The sequence below is a fragment of the Heterodontus francisci genome, chromosome 9, assembly GCF_036365525.1.
Source record: "Heterodontus francisci isolate sHetFra1 chromosome 9, sHetFra1.hap1, whole genome shotgun sequence".
Classification (NCBI taxonomy): domain Eukaryota; kingdom Metazoa; phylum Chordata; class Chondrichthyes; order Heterodontiformes; family Heterodontidae; genus Heterodontus; species Heterodontus francisci.
Window position 1 is genome coordinate 43,488,498 of NC_090379.1, and position 18,870 is coordinate 43,507,367.

An 18,870-nucleotide genomic window follows, 5' to 3' on the forward strand; every position below is an offset into this window, starting at 1 on the left:
ATGCACGGGCCACACATCATGGTGCCGCCGCGATTGCAAATGCAGCGGCTCATTAGCATGGCATCAGGGCAACCCCCCCCGCAATGATACGGAGGGGGCAGGATGCCTCCGACACTGGCAATCCGACATGTGCAGGTATGTCATGCGGGGCCTGTAGACCCGCTGTGTTCTTTGGAGTCAAAAGCGCGTTGGTGGCTGCTGCTGCTCCCTTCCATGAGCTTCCACATGGACTGTGCTTGCCTGTTGGGTCGACCTCCGGCAGATGTAGCTCCTCACGGCACTTGGATCAAGAGACACAGGATGGACTAGCCCCATCTGAACGCTGCAGGTGAACTCGGTGCCTTCAGTGGGCCAATGGCACCTATCAGGGCAGACAGTGATGTACATTGGTGCTTCAGCTGCGTTTCATCATCACCTATATGGTATGGGATGACATAGCCCATACTAGCTTTGCATGAAAGCGGGGCAGCATGAACACGGTCATGTTACTGACACTGCAAGGATGCAACATGACCTTTGACCCCAGACCATTTTTGGCCCATACTGCACACAGAAGGGATCATGGAGTGCTATTGCTCCCCCCTCCCCCAAACAGCGTTGGTTGAGTGCAGGGCCAGCCCCCTTCACCCCCACCCCCCCCCCCGCCAAATGCTAGCATGCGCAGAGTTGGCCCTCTTTACGGTAGAAAGGCGCAGGGTCCTTCCCTTATTTCATGCAGAGTTATGTCCCAGTCATCGGAGACCCCCACCCACCCGCCTTTGTCTGCTCAGAGGACTGACGCTTCATTGCCACCAGCTCTTCACAGACGTGAACGTGAAGGCATGTGAGTGCCGCATGTCCGAAGGAAGATTGAAACCTGAATCGCTGCGGCCTGCATATTAATGTATGGTAAGTATCCATTTACAGATTTTAATGCAGACCCCGTCGCCAAGCGACAGGGCGGCTACCTCAAGGCCTTGCCGCCGCCAAGATTGGTATGGGGCCTGCCAGCGTCGTGGTCGGTGGCAGGCCTCCTCCATTGCTGTCTTCATTGCACCCCCCCCCCCCCCCCACCCCACCCCCGGCAACATTCCCGCATCGGAGAGCCTTTAAAATCCAGCCCAAGGAGTCAGAATCTAGACTTTGTGAAAGTGGTGAGTTAGAGCATAAAATTCCAAGAGATTCAGTGAGCGAAAGGCTGAATTTTTTCTTCGATTCGATTATACCTTTACACATAGGAAAAATTAGATGGGTTTCATGGCACTGTGATATTGGACCTCAAGGGTGACCCACTTACTTTTGCTATGCAAGCTGAAAAGAGGCCAGCCGGGACTAACAGGGTACTGAAGCAGCTAAGGACATTTTCAAGAAATGACTAAACTTCATGGAACATGTGAAAGAAAAACATAACTTATGATAAACTACTGGAACATTGGTCTGTTGAACTTTTATCAAATACACCAGTTTGCCAACATAATTAGGGCTTTTGGGAATCATATAAAAGCAGAGCTTCAAAGCAATCCATGTCATCACAAATCTGAATGTTAAGAACAATATTTCCAAGAATAAGTCAAACACAGTTCAAGCAAAATTATGTACTGTCTGGGCTTCTAAATAAAGAAAATTAGTAAAACTCACGGTAAAAACTTCTTCCTTTCTGAATTGTAGATATAACGAGGGACATCAAATGCACCAATTATATTGAAAACGTGTTCTCTGTAAATGTAAGGGCACAATTGTTAAAACAACTAACCTAACTAAAAATATAATTCTACATTTTGTTGTTGTAATTGGTTGAACTGATGAATGTAACATATCTTCAGTGGTGATCTAATAAATCTAGTAAATATAGTATTTCCATGTTCGCAGATGACACAAAACAAGGTGGAAATGTGTGTTGTAAGGAAGGTGCAAAGCGGCTTCAAGGGGATTTGGACAGACTTAGTGAGTGAGTAAGCAAGTGGCAGATGGAATTTAATGTGGAAAATGTGAGGTTATCCACTCTGGTAGGAGGAACAGATGTGAAGAGTATTTCTTAAATGGTAAGAGATTAGAAAGTGTAGATGTATAAAGGGACCTGGGTGTCCTTGTCATTAAGTCACTGAAAGCTAACATGCAGGTGCAGCAAGCAGTTAAGAAGGCTAATGGTATGTTAGCCTTTATCGCAAGAGGATTTGAGTACAGGAATAGTGAAGTCTTGCTTCAATTGTATAGAACCTTGATTAGACCGCACTTGGAGTAGTGTGCAGTTTTGGTCCCCTTACCTTAGGAAGGATATTATTGCCATAAAGGGAGTGCAACGAAGGTTCACCAGACTTGTTCCCGGGATGGCGGGACTGGCCTATGAAGAGAGATTGGGGAAACTGGGCCTGTATTCTCTCGAGTTTTGAAGAATGAGAGGTGATCTCATTGAAACCTACAAAATACTTAAAGGGATAGACAGGGTAGATGCAGCTAAGATATTTCCCCTGGTTGGGGAGTCTAGAACCAGGGGACACAATTTCAAAATAAGGGGGAAGCCACTTGAGAGACGAGGAGAAATTTCTTTACTCAGAGGGTTGTGAAGCTTTGGAATTCTCTACCCCAGAGGGCTTTGTAAGCTCAGTCATTGATTATGTTTAAAGCAGAGATTGACAGATTTCTAAATACAAATGACATAAGGGGATATGAGGATAGTGTGGGAAAAAGGCATTGAAGTGGATGATCAGCCATGATCATATTGAATGGCAGGGCAGGCTCGATGGGCTGAATGGCCTACTCCTGCTCCTATGATCTCCCATGGCTTTGCTGAAACAAAAGAGCTGTATCTCACTCTGCTTCCCTTCCACTCGTTTGTAATTTACTTATTCTCCCACTTCTCTTTCTGTATGCTTCTCACAACATTACACTGTGTTTCTATTTTTCTGACTCTTTTATCCTCCTACTCTGGCAATTGCAGGTTTGCTATCTGGGAGTAGCAGCAAAATATGCATGACAGGAATTAAGGGTTTGAGGTCAATGCCGGAATGGAGTGAGTCATGAGGACCAGAAAGCAGGCAGAAGCCATGGCTGGCACAAAAAGCACCTTTATTTCCCCTCTTTATCAGCCAAGAATCTGATCTGCATGGAAAACCATCACCAAGTTTGAAAATATCTAAGTCAGGCGACTGAGAAATTCATATAGCTAAGAGTTTTGGATGTTCAATACGGAGTGCATATGGTCTCCCAGAAGTGACACATTCTACTTAACTACGTACAGTTGTCTGAACCAAAGCTTAGGGACCCCAGCCCAAATATGGAATTTGCTACCACATGTTGTGGTTGAGATGACAGGCAAACATGCATTTAGGGGGGAAGCTAGAGAAGTACCAGAGGAGAAAGGAATAGAAGGATATGTTGATTGGATGAGATCAAGTAGGGTGGGAGGAAGCTCATGTGGAGCATAAAACACTGACATAGATCAGTTGGGCCTAATGGCCTGTTCCTGTGCCATAAAATCAATGTAATGTTATGTAACCGTCATGCCAAATTTGAGTATCTTCATTAGCTAATTCAATATGATGAAAGGCACCTTGCCATGTGTCTAAGCACAATGCCCTGTCCCAGGTTGTATCGCCAACTGCTTAATCCAGGTCCTCGTATGATGGGCTTTGGCAGAGATATATTTTCCATGAGACTATCTTACCCAAGGTACTGAGTGATAGGTCGGTGGATCTCACACATAGGAATGAAATAGAAGGACTTTCTCTAGTCCAGGGACTCTGAACCCTGAAGGAGAACTGTTTAAACAGGCCTTGTACCACACAAACTTAGACTGAAGTGGAACTCTGCTATTATTGAAGTGCCGTTCGGCCCCTCCTTAGGGAGGTGGTGAAAGAATCTGCACCAGGTGATCAAAGTACCAATATAACTGTAGATCGATCTACCCCATTAATTCCCACTTTAATGACCCTCCCAGCCTCATGGCATTCTGCATCACGATTCTGCAGCACCTCTTGAATGCTACAGAGACTTCAGGGAACTATTTAAAAGGGCCTCCGCTTTTTCCTATTAGTTCTCTTTTCTTTGTAAGTGCTTAGCTATGAGCAGCTAGCAAAATATAGTTTTAATTTGTTTGTGACTACAACTGCAAAGGCAAACCCGTTTGTATTGGCAGGAATCTTTGTTGTGCATTGGATGCACCTGTAAAGGTTGATCCACAGTCTTCACTTGTATTGGTTCCTCCAGGACACATTATAACACACTTCATAGAGAAATAAACTGGGAATGAAAGGCTAAGTCAGGAAGTAAACATAGGGCAAGCCTGGACGCTGACGAGTGAGGGGAAAGAACTCTGAAACAGAGGTAGGATGATAGAAAATCACAGCTTTTGCATGCATGTGTGCATGTTGGGGTGTAATTACCCCCTTAACACTCAAATTGATTGAATTTTAAGATTTCCAATACTCCCAATTATTTTAGTGAATGGATGTTCCCCAAATTATTAAAAAGACTGCACTTTTGTTTAATAGAAGTGGAAATGCAACATTGCCAAGGCATATATTTTATATAACAAGTTTGAAAGCTAGAAAATTGTTGAGATTGCCATATCCATTTCAGGTCAATATAATACATAAATCTTCTAGTTGACCTACATAGTTTCATCACATGTCTGACTGCACTCCTGGACTGCTGCCTCCACCATTGATTGCTCGATCATGTTGCACTTCACTGAAAAGTAGAAACAGACAAATCAAAGGATTGCGTTAACTTTATTTAGCTATAGTATGCAACAACTGAATCAGGATTTTTTAAAAATTAGAACACGCAGGTATCCAATACACATGAATCCCTATCATATAGGTAAGGACTCCAACTCAAGCCACTGCGAAATCTACAACTCCAAAACTTTGTTGCCCATATGCTAACTCACAACAAGTCTCGTTCGCCCATGTCCCCTGTGCTCACTGACCTATGTTGGCTCCCCATCCAGCAATGCCTCAATTTTGAAATTCTCATCCTTGTCTTCAAATACCACCATTGCCTTGTCCCATCCTATCTCTATAACCTCCTCCAGCCCTACAAACTTTCAAGATCTTTGCACTCCTCCAATTCTGGCCTCCTGCACATCCCTGATATTAATAGCTCTACCACTGGTGGCTGTTCTTTAGCTGCCTAGGCCCCAAGCTCTGAAATTCCCTCCATAAACTTCTCTCCCCTCTTTTAAGATGCTTGTGAAAACCTACCACTTTGACCAAGCATTTGGTCATCTATCCTAATTTATCATTATGTGGCTCTGTCAAATTTTGTTGAATGGCACTTTGGTGAAGTGCCTTGGGACATTTTACTACATTAAAAGGTACTAGATAAATGCAAGTTGTTGCATACCCCAGTTCCACAACTAAAATCTCAGTATAGATGCACAGAACCAAAAGCAACTCTGACTGGGATAAAGGCACTGAAACCCATCCGAGTAATGCTCCAAAATCCAACCGTTATCATTGCATGCAGTAGAATAATTTTCCTATTACAAAAGATAATGCCAAGGACTGAAAACCATATTTCATCCCACTTAGAGTTGATCAACAATAGATTTCATGTCCTCACTTGTTCAGAATTTGCAATAATTACTTACGTGGCTGTTTTTCAACTGCATCTATGATGCGTTCAATTGCATCTTCAAGCTCCAACTCATTGACTGACTCAAGGACATCCACAAGAAATCTGGCAGCATTACTAATCATAGGGAAATAAAACAAACAGTGGAAAATTAGGAATGCTTTGCAATACTAGCCATCATAGTTTACTGTGGTAGGAAACATAAGATCATAGTTTGTTTAGAAAGTGGAAATTAGGAATTTATCCACAGCACATACAAAATATTTCTTTAAAAGGTTATTGTAGGTTAATCTTTTTGGAATTCTCTACACCAGAGTGCAGTGGAGGGTGGGTCATTGAATATAGTCAAAGCTGAGTTAGACAGATTTTTGATCTACAAGGGAGTGAAGGGTAATGGGGCGCAGGTAGGAAAGTGGAGTTAAGGCCACGATCAGATCAGCGATGATCTCACAGAATGGCAGAGCAGGCTCGAGGGGCCGAGTGGCCTATTCCTACTCCTATTTATGTTCTTAACAAACTAGTTGTTGCTTATAAAACAATACCCAGGAGGCAACCTCCATTTCCAGTTATTTTATAAATGTTCAATTTGAGCTCCTCCGAAATCAGTCTTGATGAACCTTTTAAAAAAATTAAGGAGCACAATTTTCTATAATTACTACTGTATGTACGTGGGACAAAACTAAAAACAGCTCACGTAACAATACTTAAAGTCTGATTTTTTTTTTTGTAGAGTGGTATGGCATGAAGTTCTTCTACTTTCTCAATTTCACTATGATTACAGATTTCTCCAGGACATACACTTTCACAACAGAACACCGGTGACCTCCAGGCAATCCAACAAAAGCACACTTCAGACATCTGTTAGGCAATGCACAGTAGTAGCTCCAACCATAGTTTTCCCTCAAAATCTCCCTTCTTCTCAAAGCCTAGGTGGCAAATGGCATCCACTAGGTACTTCCAAGCTGCAACATGATTGAGATCAGCAACTAAACAGAATTGGGGAAATCACATCTGCATCATCCTACTCTGTAGAACACCTGTGATGCTTCACCACACTGCATCACCATGGTTCTTTAAGAATATTTTTTATTTTTCTGGAATCTAGTTTGTCATTCAATCAGCTCTCTCCCTGTGCAATCTTTTAAAAATGACTCATTTTAATATTTGAATTAAATTTATATGGAGCATTTTTCTTTAAAATACCTCAACAGAACAATTGTTCCTTACATCACATCATACTTAGTATCTACTTTTAAAGGTACATTTCTGCATGCAGCTGTTTCCATCAACTCTCAGTCAGGGATATACTTCTTTTCAAAGGTTTACTTTTAACCTTTATGTTGTTTTCCCAATCACAGCCAGGCCATCTCCAGAATTAACTTCTCTTCCCACTCCCAAGTCATTACCTCTGGAATCCCACAAGCATCCCCATTCCAGGAATCAATCCAGTGAACCCTCGTTGTACTCCCTCTAAGGCAAGTATATCCTTCCTTAGGTAAGGAAACCAAAACTATATAGTACTCCAGGTGTGGTCTCACAAAGGTCCTATCTAATTGCAGCAAGACCCCTTTAGACTTATAGATCAATCTTTTTGTAATAAAGGCTAACATACCATTAGCTTAACATTGACTACAATGATTTTACATTTTACACCATGTGCCCTGAAAAGAGCAGTTGCTTCCTTGGAAAAAAGAGGAGTCCGTAGAAGAACTGGCAGGTCTTGACGTGTCGGGCAGCGTACTCTGCCCGTTGTCTGGAGAAATAACAGTGGGTTTATAGGTGGTGGGGAATGAAAATGTGGGGGGGGGGGGGGGTGGCGCGGGGGATCTTGCAGCTGATAGGTCATTACATGTTTTGCTGCTATTGTTCGGCTAATTATGTTCTGTGATAGGTTGGTACATGCTCTAGTCCTTGCTGCTGATTGGTCAGCTATTGTGTCTCATGGTAAGTCAATGCATACTATTGTTATTATCAGGGTATGCTGTGCTGCAAAAGCAGGCGGCGATGCATTTCTTGAGTAAGAGTATCCAGATATCACTGATGACCAGGCCACTGGTTTTTTTCTTCATTCTTTCAAGGTATGGGTGCGTCACTGGCTAGGCCAGTATTTATTGTCCATCCCTAATTGCCCTCAAGAACCGCTTCCTGAACCGCTGCAGTCCATGTGGTATAGGAACACCCATGGTGCTGTTAGGAGGGGAGTTCCAGGATTCTGACCCAGTGACAGTGAAGGAATGGTGATATAGTTCCAAATCAGGATGGTGCGTTGCAGCTGGTGGTGCTTCCATGTGCCTGCTGCCCTTGTCCTTCTAGGTGGTAGAGGTTGCGGGTTTGGAAGGTGCTGTCGAAGAAGCCTTGGTGAGCTTTTACAGTGCATCTTTTAGATGGTACCCATTGCTGTCACTGTGCGCTGGTGGTGGAGGGAGTGAATGTTGAAGGTGGTGGATGGGGTACCAATTAAGCAGGCTGCTGTGTCCTGGATGGTGTCGAGTTTCTTGATTAGATTAGATTAGAGATACAGCACTGAAACAGGCCCTTCGGCCCACCGAGTCTGTGCCGAACATCAACCACCCATTTATACTAATCCTACACTAATCCCATATTCCTACCAAACATCCCCACCTGTCCCTATATTTCCCTACCACATACCTATACTAGTGACAATTTATAATGGCCAATTTACCTATCAACCTGCAAGTCTTTTGGCTTGTGGGAGGAAACCGGAGCACCCGGAGAAAACCCACGCAGACACAGGAAGAACTTGCAAACTCCACACAGGCAGTACCCGGAATCAAACCCGGGTCCCTGGAGCTGTGAGGCTGCGGTGCTAACCACTGCGCCACTGTGCCGCCCTGAGTGCTGTTGGAGCTGCAATCATCCAGGCAAATGGAGAGCATTTCATCACGTGCCCTGTAGATGGTAGACAGGCTTTGGGGAGTAAGGAGATGAGTTACTCATTGCAGAATTCCCAGCCTCTGACCTGCTCTTGTAGCCACAGTATTTATGTGGCTGCTCCAGTTCAGTTTCTGGTCAATGGTAACACCCAGGATGTTGATAGTGGGGGATTCAACAATGGCAATGCCATTGAACATTAAGGGGAGATGGTTAGATTCTCTCTTGTTTGAGATGGTCATTGCCTGGCACTTGTGTGGCACGAATGTAACTTGCTACTTATCAGCCCAAGCCTGAATGTTGTCAAGATCTTGCTGCATATGGACACGGACTGCTTCAGTATCCGAGAAGTCGCGAATGGTGCTGAACATTCTGCAATCATCAGCGAACATCCCCATTTCTGACGTTATGATGGAAAGAAGATCATTGATGAAGCAGCTGAAGATGGTTGGGCCTAGGACACTACCCTAAGGAACTCCTGTAGTGATGACCTGGGACTGAGATGATTGACTTCCAACAACCACAACCATCTTCCTTTGTGCTAGGTATGACTCCAACCAGTGGAGAGGTCCCCCCCTCGCCTCCCCACACCCGATTCCCATTGGCTCCAGTTTTGCTGGGGCTCCTTGATGCCACACTTCGGTTAAATTCTGCCTTGATGTCAAGGGCAGTCACTCTAACCTCACCTCGAGTTCAGCTCTTTTGTCCATGTTTGAACTAAGGCTGTAATGTCAGGAGCTGAGTTGCCCTGGCAGAAGCCAAACTGTGCTTCAGTGAGCAGGTTATTGCTGAATAAGTGTCACTTGATCGCACTGTCGATGACACCTTCCATCACTTTGCTGATAAGTAGACTGATGGGGCGGTAATTGGCCGGGTTGGATTTGTCCTGCTTTTTGTGTACAGGACATACCTGGGCAATTTTCCACATTGGCGGGTAGATGCCAGTGTTGTAGATGTACTCGAACAGCTTGGGTAGGGGCAGGGCCAGTTCTGGAGCACAAGTCTTCAGTACGATTGCCGGAATGTTGTTAGGACCCATAGCCTTTGCAGTATCCAGCACCTTCAGCCTTTTCTAGATATCACGTGGAGTGAATCGAATTGGCTGAAGACTGGCATCTGTGAGGTTGGGGGGCTCAGGAGGAGGCCGAGATGGATCATCCACTCGGCACGTCTGGCTGAAGATGGTTGCAAATGCTTCAGCCTTGTCTTTTGCACTGATGGGCTGGGCTCCCCCATCTTTGAGGATGGAGATATTTGTGGAGCCACCTCCTCCTGTTAGTTGTTTAGTTGTCCACCACCATTCACGACTAGAGGTGGCAGGACTGCAGAGCTTAGATCTGATCTGTTGGTTGTGGGGTAGCTTAGCTCTGTCTATCGCATGCTGTTTTCACTGTTTGGCATGCATGTAGTCCAGTGTTGTAGCTTCACCAGGTTGACACCTCATGGACCACAATAACTGGATCCTTACCACTTCCACCCTTCCCCCACTCTTAAGTTCTTCTCCAGCCATGAGGAGATGTCCTTAACCCAAAACTCCTGGTCACAGCTGCAGAGAATAGTATCTATCCCCATGACTGTATCATCCGCTACTGCTGTCATTTATTTCCACTCCTCCCACTTGAATGGCTTCCTGTACTACAGTGCTATGCTCAGGTTGCTCATCCTACCTGCAGATTTTGCCTTTATCCACATAGGCAGCAAGAACACCATACCTGTTAGATAAAAGCAAAAGCCGAGGCTCCTCCAGCACTGCACCTGGGGCCCCATTAACCTGCCTGACTCACAGTCAGGCCCTCTTGGTCCCTGACCACTACATCAGAATTGTACGACTTCCTAATCTAAGGGGTGTGACTCCTGGATCAAGGTGTCCAGGTAACTCTCCAACTCCCTGATGCCCTGCAACATCTGTACCTCAGTCACTAGCTCAACAACTCTGAGCTGAAGTTCCTCAAGATGCATACGCTTACTGCAAATGTGGTTATCCAAGAAATAATGCTTTCACAAACTCCCACATGCCACAGTTGGACTGGCATCTCTATCAGGGGGCACAAATAAGACTGGAAGAGTGATCGTGACAGTAGATTTGATAGGGGAACAGACAGGCGTTTCTGTGGCTGCAGACGTGAATTGCCTCCTTGGTGCCAGGGTCAAGGACATCACTAAACAGCTGCAGAGCACTCTGAGGTGGGAGGGCAAACAGCCAGCAGTCATGGTCCACATTTGGTACCAACAACATAGGTAGGAAGAGGGATGTGGTTCCTCAGAAAGAGTTTAGTGAGCTAGGTAAGAAATTAGCAAACAGGAGCTCAAAAGTACTAATCTCTGGATTACTCCCAGTACCATGTGCAAGTGAGTATAGAAATAGGAGGATAAAGCAAATGAATGCATGATGGTGCAGGAGGGAGGGATTTAGATTCTTAGGACATTTGGAATGGCTCTGGGGAGATGGGATCTGTAAGGCCATACAGGTTGCACCTAAATAGAGCTGGGACTGAGTTCCTTGCAGGGTGGTTTTAGTCACCCCTCTTTATATCGTCTTTGATCTCAATTTTAGTTTGATTACATCTCTGAAGTGCCTTGGGATTTTTTTTCCGCGTTATATCCAAATAACACAGCTTTATTGCCACCATTAGGGTACAGAACTAATTTTTTTTAAAAGAGAAACAATAACAACCTGCAAAGCTGTTGAAATGAAGTTACCTCAAAAAGGCAGACAGAGCAATGTGAGCTCGCTTTTATTTAATCAAAACATGAAATTTAAACCAGGCCAAAGGTGACACGCTAATTATTGTACTTTTATTACTTAGGATATTGTACTTAATGTAATTTTGTAATTAATGCATTTTAAATACGTACATATAAATTATAATTTAAGTACTGAACTGCATGGAGGACAAGTTACAATAAACATGAGCCATTTCTAAACATATACAAAAAATACTTGCTAGCATTAACGATTCACTTGCCGACATTTTTCAGATTACAAATATATGAAGTAATTGTTTTTCTAATAAATTACTTTCTACTTACGATCTGAGGATTAATCCGTGCATTTTAAAAGCAGCTGAAACTTTCGTCTTGAGTTTTGTCGCCATCCTGCAGCTCTGGCGCCAAATCGCAGCATCCGTCACAAAGCACAACGCGGCCGGATCCTGAGAATGGCGCCAACCTGCTCATTCATAAAGTAGCTGTCAGTCTGGAGAGACCTACTGACCACACGTCCTAACAACCCATTTCCGCCCTCTTAAAGCCCTAGTAGGAGGAGCCCGTGAACCTTCATTCAACTCCAAGATTGAGATCATCCAGTTAGGAGTCTCCCCCTGGAGGTGTAGGGTTTGACAACATTGAAGAAGGAGAACATTTTAGAGTTTGGTAGCTTTTGGGAAAAGGGTGATGGTTCAAAAAATAAGGAAGGGAAGATCATGTGACTTTAGTGCAATACTGAGGGAGTGCTGCCCTGTCGGAGGTGCTGTCTTTCTCATGAGACATTAAACTATGCATTCTCAGGTGGAGGTAAAAAACCCCATAGCACTATTTCAAAAAAGAGCAGGGGCGTTATCCCCGGTTCCCTGGCAAATATTTTATCCCTCACTAAAAGGATCTGGTCATCACATTGCTGTTATGTGAGCTTGCTGTGCATAAACTGGCTGCCAGATTCCCTACATTACAACAGTGACTACAATTCAAAAGTACGTCACTGGCTGCATAGTACTTTAGGAGGCTTTGAGGTTGTGAAAGGCTCTATATAAATGAAAGTTCTTTAGCATAGCTGCATATGCACATAAACAATGATTGTTTCAGAATTCTAATTATAAAGAAAAAAGCACAGGTTTAAATCATACACCTTTATCTGTCTCTGAGCTAGACTATAAAGACTATAAACAAAAATTTTGAAATTGTTTTCAAGTTAAGTTGCTCAAACTTGTCTTTGTTTTCAATCATTTGGAAAAGCACATTCAAATGATCTGAATAAGGTAGACAGACGAGCATTTTCTAATAGAAATCCTCCAAAAAAGTAAAAGAAAGCATGGGTGGTGTAATCAATTTCTTTCTCTCAAGTAAAAATTAAGCATTTGATTGTTTAAATCTGAAATTTTACTTGAAAACAGGATTAAATTAAAATTCATTCTCCAGTTTGTTTTCAAATCATGGCAGAACAAAGAAAATCACTCGTCCTGTAATGAGGAAGGAATCGTACTGATGCATGCTGAGAGATACTGCATATGATCAGACAATAGCATTGTGGAATTTTCCAGCTCAGGTGAGGTTGTAACTGTCTTCAGCTGGCAGTGTAATACTGTGGTAAAAAAAAAATTAACTCAGCCCAGGGTTTTGATAGAGGCCGAGTCTCCAATCTTTAAAAAAGATACTCAAAGGAAAAAATATAGATAACTTTAATTATGTTATTGTTGCTTGTTTGCAACCTTGGTGTCATATTTGACCCCAAGATAAGCTTCCGATCACATATCTGCGCCATCACCAAGACTGCTTATTTCTGTATCATTGCCCAATTTCACCCCTACCTCAGATCTTCTGATGCTGAAAACTTCATTCATACCTTTGTTACTACTAAACTTGACTATTCCAATGTACTCCTTGCTAGCCTCGCACATTCTACCCTCCATGAACTTAAGGTCATCCAAAACTCTGCTGTCCATTTCCTTACTCACACTAAGTCCCATTCATGTCACTCCTGTGCTGGCTGACCTAAACAGGCTTCCGGTTAAGCAACGTCTTGATTTTAAACTTCTCATCCTTGTTTTCAAATCACTCCATGACCTCAACCCTCCTTCTCTCTGTAATCTCTTCAATCCCACAACCCTCCAAGATACCTGCACTCCTCTAATTCTGGCCACTTAAGCAGCCAGATTTTAATTGCTCTACCATTGGTGGCTGTGCATTCAGCTGCCTAGGCCCTAACTCTGAAATTCCTTCCCTAAACCTCTCCAGCTTCAAAATCTGACTGTTTGCCCTAATATTGCCTTATGTGGCTTGGTGTTTAATTTTGCTTTATAACACTCCTGTGAGGTGCCATAGGACATTCTATTATGTCAAAGATGTTATATAAATAAAAGTTATGGTATAATGAAATACCTAAATGTAGATGATTAAATTATGCATGATCAATTGATGAATATTAATTTTAATAAATTAATTACAAAAATCCACATATAAACTTAGCAAATTTTTTGTATTTTGTTATTTTTGTACCCGAAAAAGGGAGTAGGTTAAAAGTTCCAAAAGATGGTGCAAATGCTGTTTGTCCATAGCTCTTGCGTACCTGTTACTTCTAATCAACATGTTATGTAATTCAGCGGTTCTCAACCAGGGATCGGGAGAAGATTTCAAGGGGTCCGCCAAAGAGTAGGTAAAGTAATAGCTTTTTATTGCCCGAACAAAATATGGTGGCACTCTTTCTCAAATTGGCACTGCCCCACATTGTGTCTGCAGTACCATATAGTGAGATCACTGGATAGCAATTGGAAGCTATCAGCAGTGATGTTTGAAAAGGCAAATCGTGATAAAGCATGGAGGTGAAGGGTGCACCTGGAAATGGACAGCAGCACATGGGGATACTCCAAGCAACTCACTTGGAGACAGCAAAGCTGAGACTTTTAGACAAGTCCCAGCTCCCCTCTTGGTGGGGGGGGGGGGGGGGGGTGGTGTGGGGGGCAAGTAGTGGGGTGATGTTGGCAGTTAATGAGTTGGGCCCCACACGTACCCCATCTCCCCCCCCCCAGCCTTCACGGATCCAGCCTCTGCCACAGACTCTGCCTTCCCATATCTAGGCTTCAGCTGTGGTAAGGTCACTATTTAGTCACCTGCAGGCCACCACTCCAATAACCCGTGACGCAGAAAGTCGGGCCCAGCAACTCATTGCACAGCACCTCCCAAGAACTTGGAATTAATGTGGTGCCATTTCACAATGATTGATTGACATCTTTCCATCTACAAAAGATGATGGACATGCAGAAAACAATTCATTTAGGTGGGGTGTCTTCTCTTGGTGCACCTTTGCTGGTGGCTGTGAAGGCCAATCCTTGAGAGGCAGGTTCTGCCACAAGTGCTGCACATGAAACTGCCAAGTGATGCTGTGAGTTGTTGTTTATGATGTTGATGCCTGTTGCCAAGCTGCTGTAGCAACTGGTCATCATGGTAGTGCACATCAGTCCACAGGATGTGTCGCCATTTCCCTCTTTCGCCAGCTAGTGACTCCCAGGTGAGATAGTCGACATTTAGGGCCTTCATAATAAAAGCAAAATACTGCAGATGCTGGAAATCTGAAATAAAAACAAAAAATGCTGGAAATACTCAGCAGGTCTGGCAGCATCTGTGCAGAGAAGCAGAGTTAACGTTTCAGGTCAGTGACCTTTCATCAGAATATGTTCTGATGAAAGATAACAGACCTGAAATGTTATTTTATTTTATTCCATTATTTCACTACAACTACTAGCACTCCTTTTGCGTTTTGTTCCATGACATCTCTGTCGTTAATCTCTCCTGGTCTCTGCATATCACACACCTTCCCTTTTGTCCTTCTTCCCCCTCCCCCTTTTCACTTGCTCAAAGCCTATTACATTTCTAACCTTTGCCAGTTCTGATGAAAGGTCACAGACCTGAAACATTAACTCTGTTTCTCTCTCCATAGATGCTGCCAGACCTCTGAGTATTTTCAGCACTTTCTGTTTTTATTTCCAAAGAGGGGTTGGGATCTGATCCTTTGTTAACCCACCTGGCATATCTGATGCTTTGCTCATCCATGTGGGATATCTGATATGAGATTTGAGATTGGGATAATATGCTTTACTCACCATTGAGGTGACAGCTGGAATATTTTTAATACATTTTGATTCAATTTGACAAGTTGGTGCATCTCAGGTAACGTAATACATTCTTTCTTTACATAAAATATAGTAAAGCTATTTCAGTGGGAACAAATAAATGACAAAGAACAGGAAAAATTGTTGTAAAAGCAAACAATAAACAGCAGATATGGATAAATTTTTCATTCAACCATCAGCTTCAAAACAAAAAACACATAGACCAATGATACAGAACTTCTTTCATCAAATTGAACCGCAAGGACTGAAGAACCCCAAAGAGATAGAGGTGTGGCCACCTATAGCTCCGCAAAAGTAAGGAACTACAAAGTCGGCTACTTGAATTTCAGTTATATTTGTACTGGAAGTAGAGATATACCTCTACTGCAGTGTGTAATTTTTGGGCAAGTACTATCCAATGAATCTTTGAATCCCTCCAAATTACAGACATTTAATTACCAAGCATGAAATATATAAGGACAAGCAACACTCATTTTTTTGTAATTGTATAACAAATTTTTATACAAAAAAACTTGTGTTATTCAGAATCTGTAGAATTTTTATAACATGGGAGGGAGGCCTCAGAAGCGAAAAGGTTGAGAACCTGTGATGTAGTTTACACTACAGCCTAATAGAACATTTTTGCCTTCCCTGGTCCATGGGATCAGAAGAGGATTTGTGTCATATCTGGCAGATTAAATCTATTAACAAGAGTTTCTGTTAGGATTGTCTGGGGAATATTAACACATTGTGTACACAGTCACGCTCCAGTTCATGAGGAGTAACTACTCCTTGGTGCAGAGCAGAAGGAAAATATCTAGGTAAAGCATACAAACATAACAGGAAGCGTTGAAGGTTCAGAAAGCAATAAGGAAAGTAAAAGGAGTTTGAGATGGGGTGGGACTGACTGCCTTACAGCAAACAGTCTATTTACTCAACAGAGTATATTTAAACAGAGTCTCTATGAACTACAGCAAACAAAATGCATGACTAAAACTACAGCAGAGTCTCCCAATTAATTCTCCAGCTAAAAACAGCGAGTGAGTATTCTTACATAATACAAATTATGAGTAAAATCAACCCTTAACCCAAATATACTAAAATACATTGTCAAATAATGAAATAGAAAGAAGAAAGACTTGTATTTATATAATGCCTTTCACATGTCCCAAAACACTTTGCAGCCTGTAATTGTACATGTCACTGTAAAATTGTAGGAAACACAACAACCTATCTATGCACAGCAAGCTCCTGCTAACAGCAATGTAATAATGAACAGATACCTGTGTGCCCCAGTAGTATTATGATCTGGCTATTTGATTTTGAATACAAATATTTTTGGGGTGGTCCGGATTTAAGTTCAATGACAGAAAATTTCAGATTTAGGATTAAAAATCTTATGACATTAGAGAAGAATTTATTTTTCACACACATTTAGGCAACATACTTTCAACAAGAGGATGATAGAATTGTGGAACAGATTACCAGCAGGCAGGAAAGGTGTAACAAAAAACGTTGTTAGGAGAGACAGGGCTAAAGGGTGGAGGTGTCGGCTCTATGGACTTCTGTTACTAAAATGAAAAGTGGGACTAGGTCGTATAATATATTATATACCCAAATGTAATGCATACGAGCATAACATAACAGAATTGATATTTCAGTAAAATTAGGAAATGCATTCATTCATTCATTTAACAGCACCGTATGGCCCTAACTACAAGCACAGGCATGAACCCTATTGCTGCCAGTTTCGACAATTATCGCTGCATTTTGAGACATTTCGCTTTCCGTCATGTTTCCCTCGCTATCCCGGATGTAACAGGTCGGGGAGTCCGTGGGCTGAGGGGCGGAAATGGCCGATTCTGGAATTGACTGGGTGGCAGAAGAGAGAAGCGGCCACTGTGCTGTCCTCGATGGCAACTATTTGTATGTGTGGGGTGGTTATGTGGTAAGTTTCTGTTGTTGGGGGTGGCTGGATCCTGCTACCTCATTACCCGGAGCGCCGGCTCGGACACACCACTCAGACTGGGTTAATTTTCATATGTTTGGCCTTTGTAGGTTAGAAAAGAGATTAATGCGTACAAGGTGAGAAAGGATATATAATAATCGCCATTCTAATGCCAGGTTTTCGTTTACTTTTTGGTTCATGTAGTTGCAGGTGTATTACAGTGTTTCAATTGTGTAAAGGTGAGAAATGAAGTCGTCTGGCATATTCCATTGTGTTCAGGCGCTTTTTAAATGCCGTATGTCACCAGCAATATTACCGTATCTATGAAGGGTCACTGACCCGAAACGTTAACTCTACTTCTCTTTCCACAGATGCTGCCAGACCTGCTGAGTGAATCCAGCATTTCTTGTTTTTGTTACCGTATCTATTATTGTGCATTGGGCCATTTCAGATTTTGAAAAGGTTGTAGTATTTTGAGGATCATCGTGGCATAGCAGTTGGAGAGCAGCACACTATAATTCCTCCTCTAATGTTGACCGCTATCTATAGCAGAGAAAGGAGATGCACTGTCGAAGGAAAACAAAATAGTGGTCGAAACAAAAACAAGAAATACTGGAATCACTCAGCAGGTCTGGCAGCATCTGTGGAAAGAGAAGCAGAGTTAACGTTTCGGGTCAGTGACCCTTCTTCGGAACTGACAAATATTAGAAAAGTCACAGATTATAAACAAGTGAGGTGGGGGTGGGGCAAGAGATAACAAAGGAGAAGGTGCAGATTGGACCTGGCCACATAGCTGACCAAAAGGTCACGGAGAAAAGGCAAACAATATGTTAATGGTGTGTTGAAAGACAAAGCATTAGTACAGATTAGGTGGTCGAAAGGGAGGAAACCATTAGATCAAGAAACCCCGAGATAGGAAAGCAGAGATGGGTGAATCTAAGAGTAAGAAAATCACAATTTGTAATTTATTTTGATTTTGTTTTGATTTGTTTTCAGTGACTTCCCCCTCCCCGGACGCTTTTGCTTATTTTAGCACCTTTTGGTTTTTATGTTTATCTTTGAAAAATTAGAAAGGAGACACCTTGATACAATATAAGATATGGTATAAAAACAAAATACTGCGGATGCTGGAAATCTGAAATAAAAACAAGAAATGCTGTAATCACTCAGCAGGTCTGGCAGCATCTGTGGAAAGAGAAGCAGAGTTAACGTTTCAGGTCAGTGACCCTTCATCGGAAAAAATAACTAAAAATGAAAGTAAAATGGGGGGCTGTCATGCTCTGAAATTATTGAACTCAATGTTCAGTCCGGCAGGCTGTAGTGTGCCTAATCGGTAAATGAGATGCTGTTCCTCGAGCTTGCGTTGATGTTCACTGGAACACTGCAGCAATCCCAGGACAGAGATGTGAGCATGAGAGCAGGGGGGAGTGTTGAAATGGCAAGCAACCGGAAGCTCAGGGTCCTGCTTGCGGACTGAGCGGAGATGTTCCGCAAAGCGGTCACCCAGTCTGCGCTTAGTCTCCCCAATGTAGAGGAGACCACACTGTGAGCGGTGAATACAATATACTACATTGAAAGAAGTACAAGTAAATCGCTGCTTCACCTGAAAGGAGTGTTTGGGGCCTGGGATAGTGAGGAGAGAGGAGGTAAATG

General features: G+C 42.9%; 2 protein-coding genes across 11 annotated transcripts in view; one reads left to right on the forward strand and one right to left on the reverse strand.

Annotated features, from left to right (window-relative positions):
* The window catches only part of pole2 (polymerase (DNA directed), epsilon 2), a 35,863-nt gene extending 24,227 nt beyond the window's left edge, over positions 1-11,636 (reverse strand). The window contains exons 1-4 of the mRNA XM_068038286.1: positions 11,479-11,636; positions 5,573-5,673; positions 4,593-4,668; positions 1,618-1,695 (exon numbers count right to left, since the gene is read on the reverse strand). Coding sequence (XP_067894387.1) covers positions 1,618-1,695; positions 4,593-4,668; positions 5,573-5,673; positions 11,479-11,543 — 320 coding nt within the window. The 5' untranslated portion in view covers positions 11,544-11,636. The remainder of the gene's footprint in view (positions 1-1,617; positions 1,696-4,592; positions 4,669-5,572; positions 5,674-11,478) is intronic.
* Positions 11,637-17,068: 5,432 nt separating this feature from the next.
* Positions 17,069-18,870, forward strand: part of LOC137373701 (kelch domain-containing protein 1) — a 73,959-nt gene continuing 72,157 nt past the window's right edge. For 7 of the 10 annotated variants that reach the window (XR_010975673.1, XM_068038897.1, XM_068038898.1 and 4 more), the window contains exon 1: positions 17,069-17,217. Coding sequence is in view for 6 of the 10 variants with exons in the window: in XM_068038897.1 (XP_067894998.1) it covers positions 17,122-17,217 (96 nt within the window). In the remaining 4 variants the exon portion in view is untranslated. The remainder of the gene's footprint in view (positions 17,218-18,870) is intronic. The other 3 variants (XM_068038900.1, XM_068038904.1, XM_068038901.1) reach the window with 2 other exon arrangements.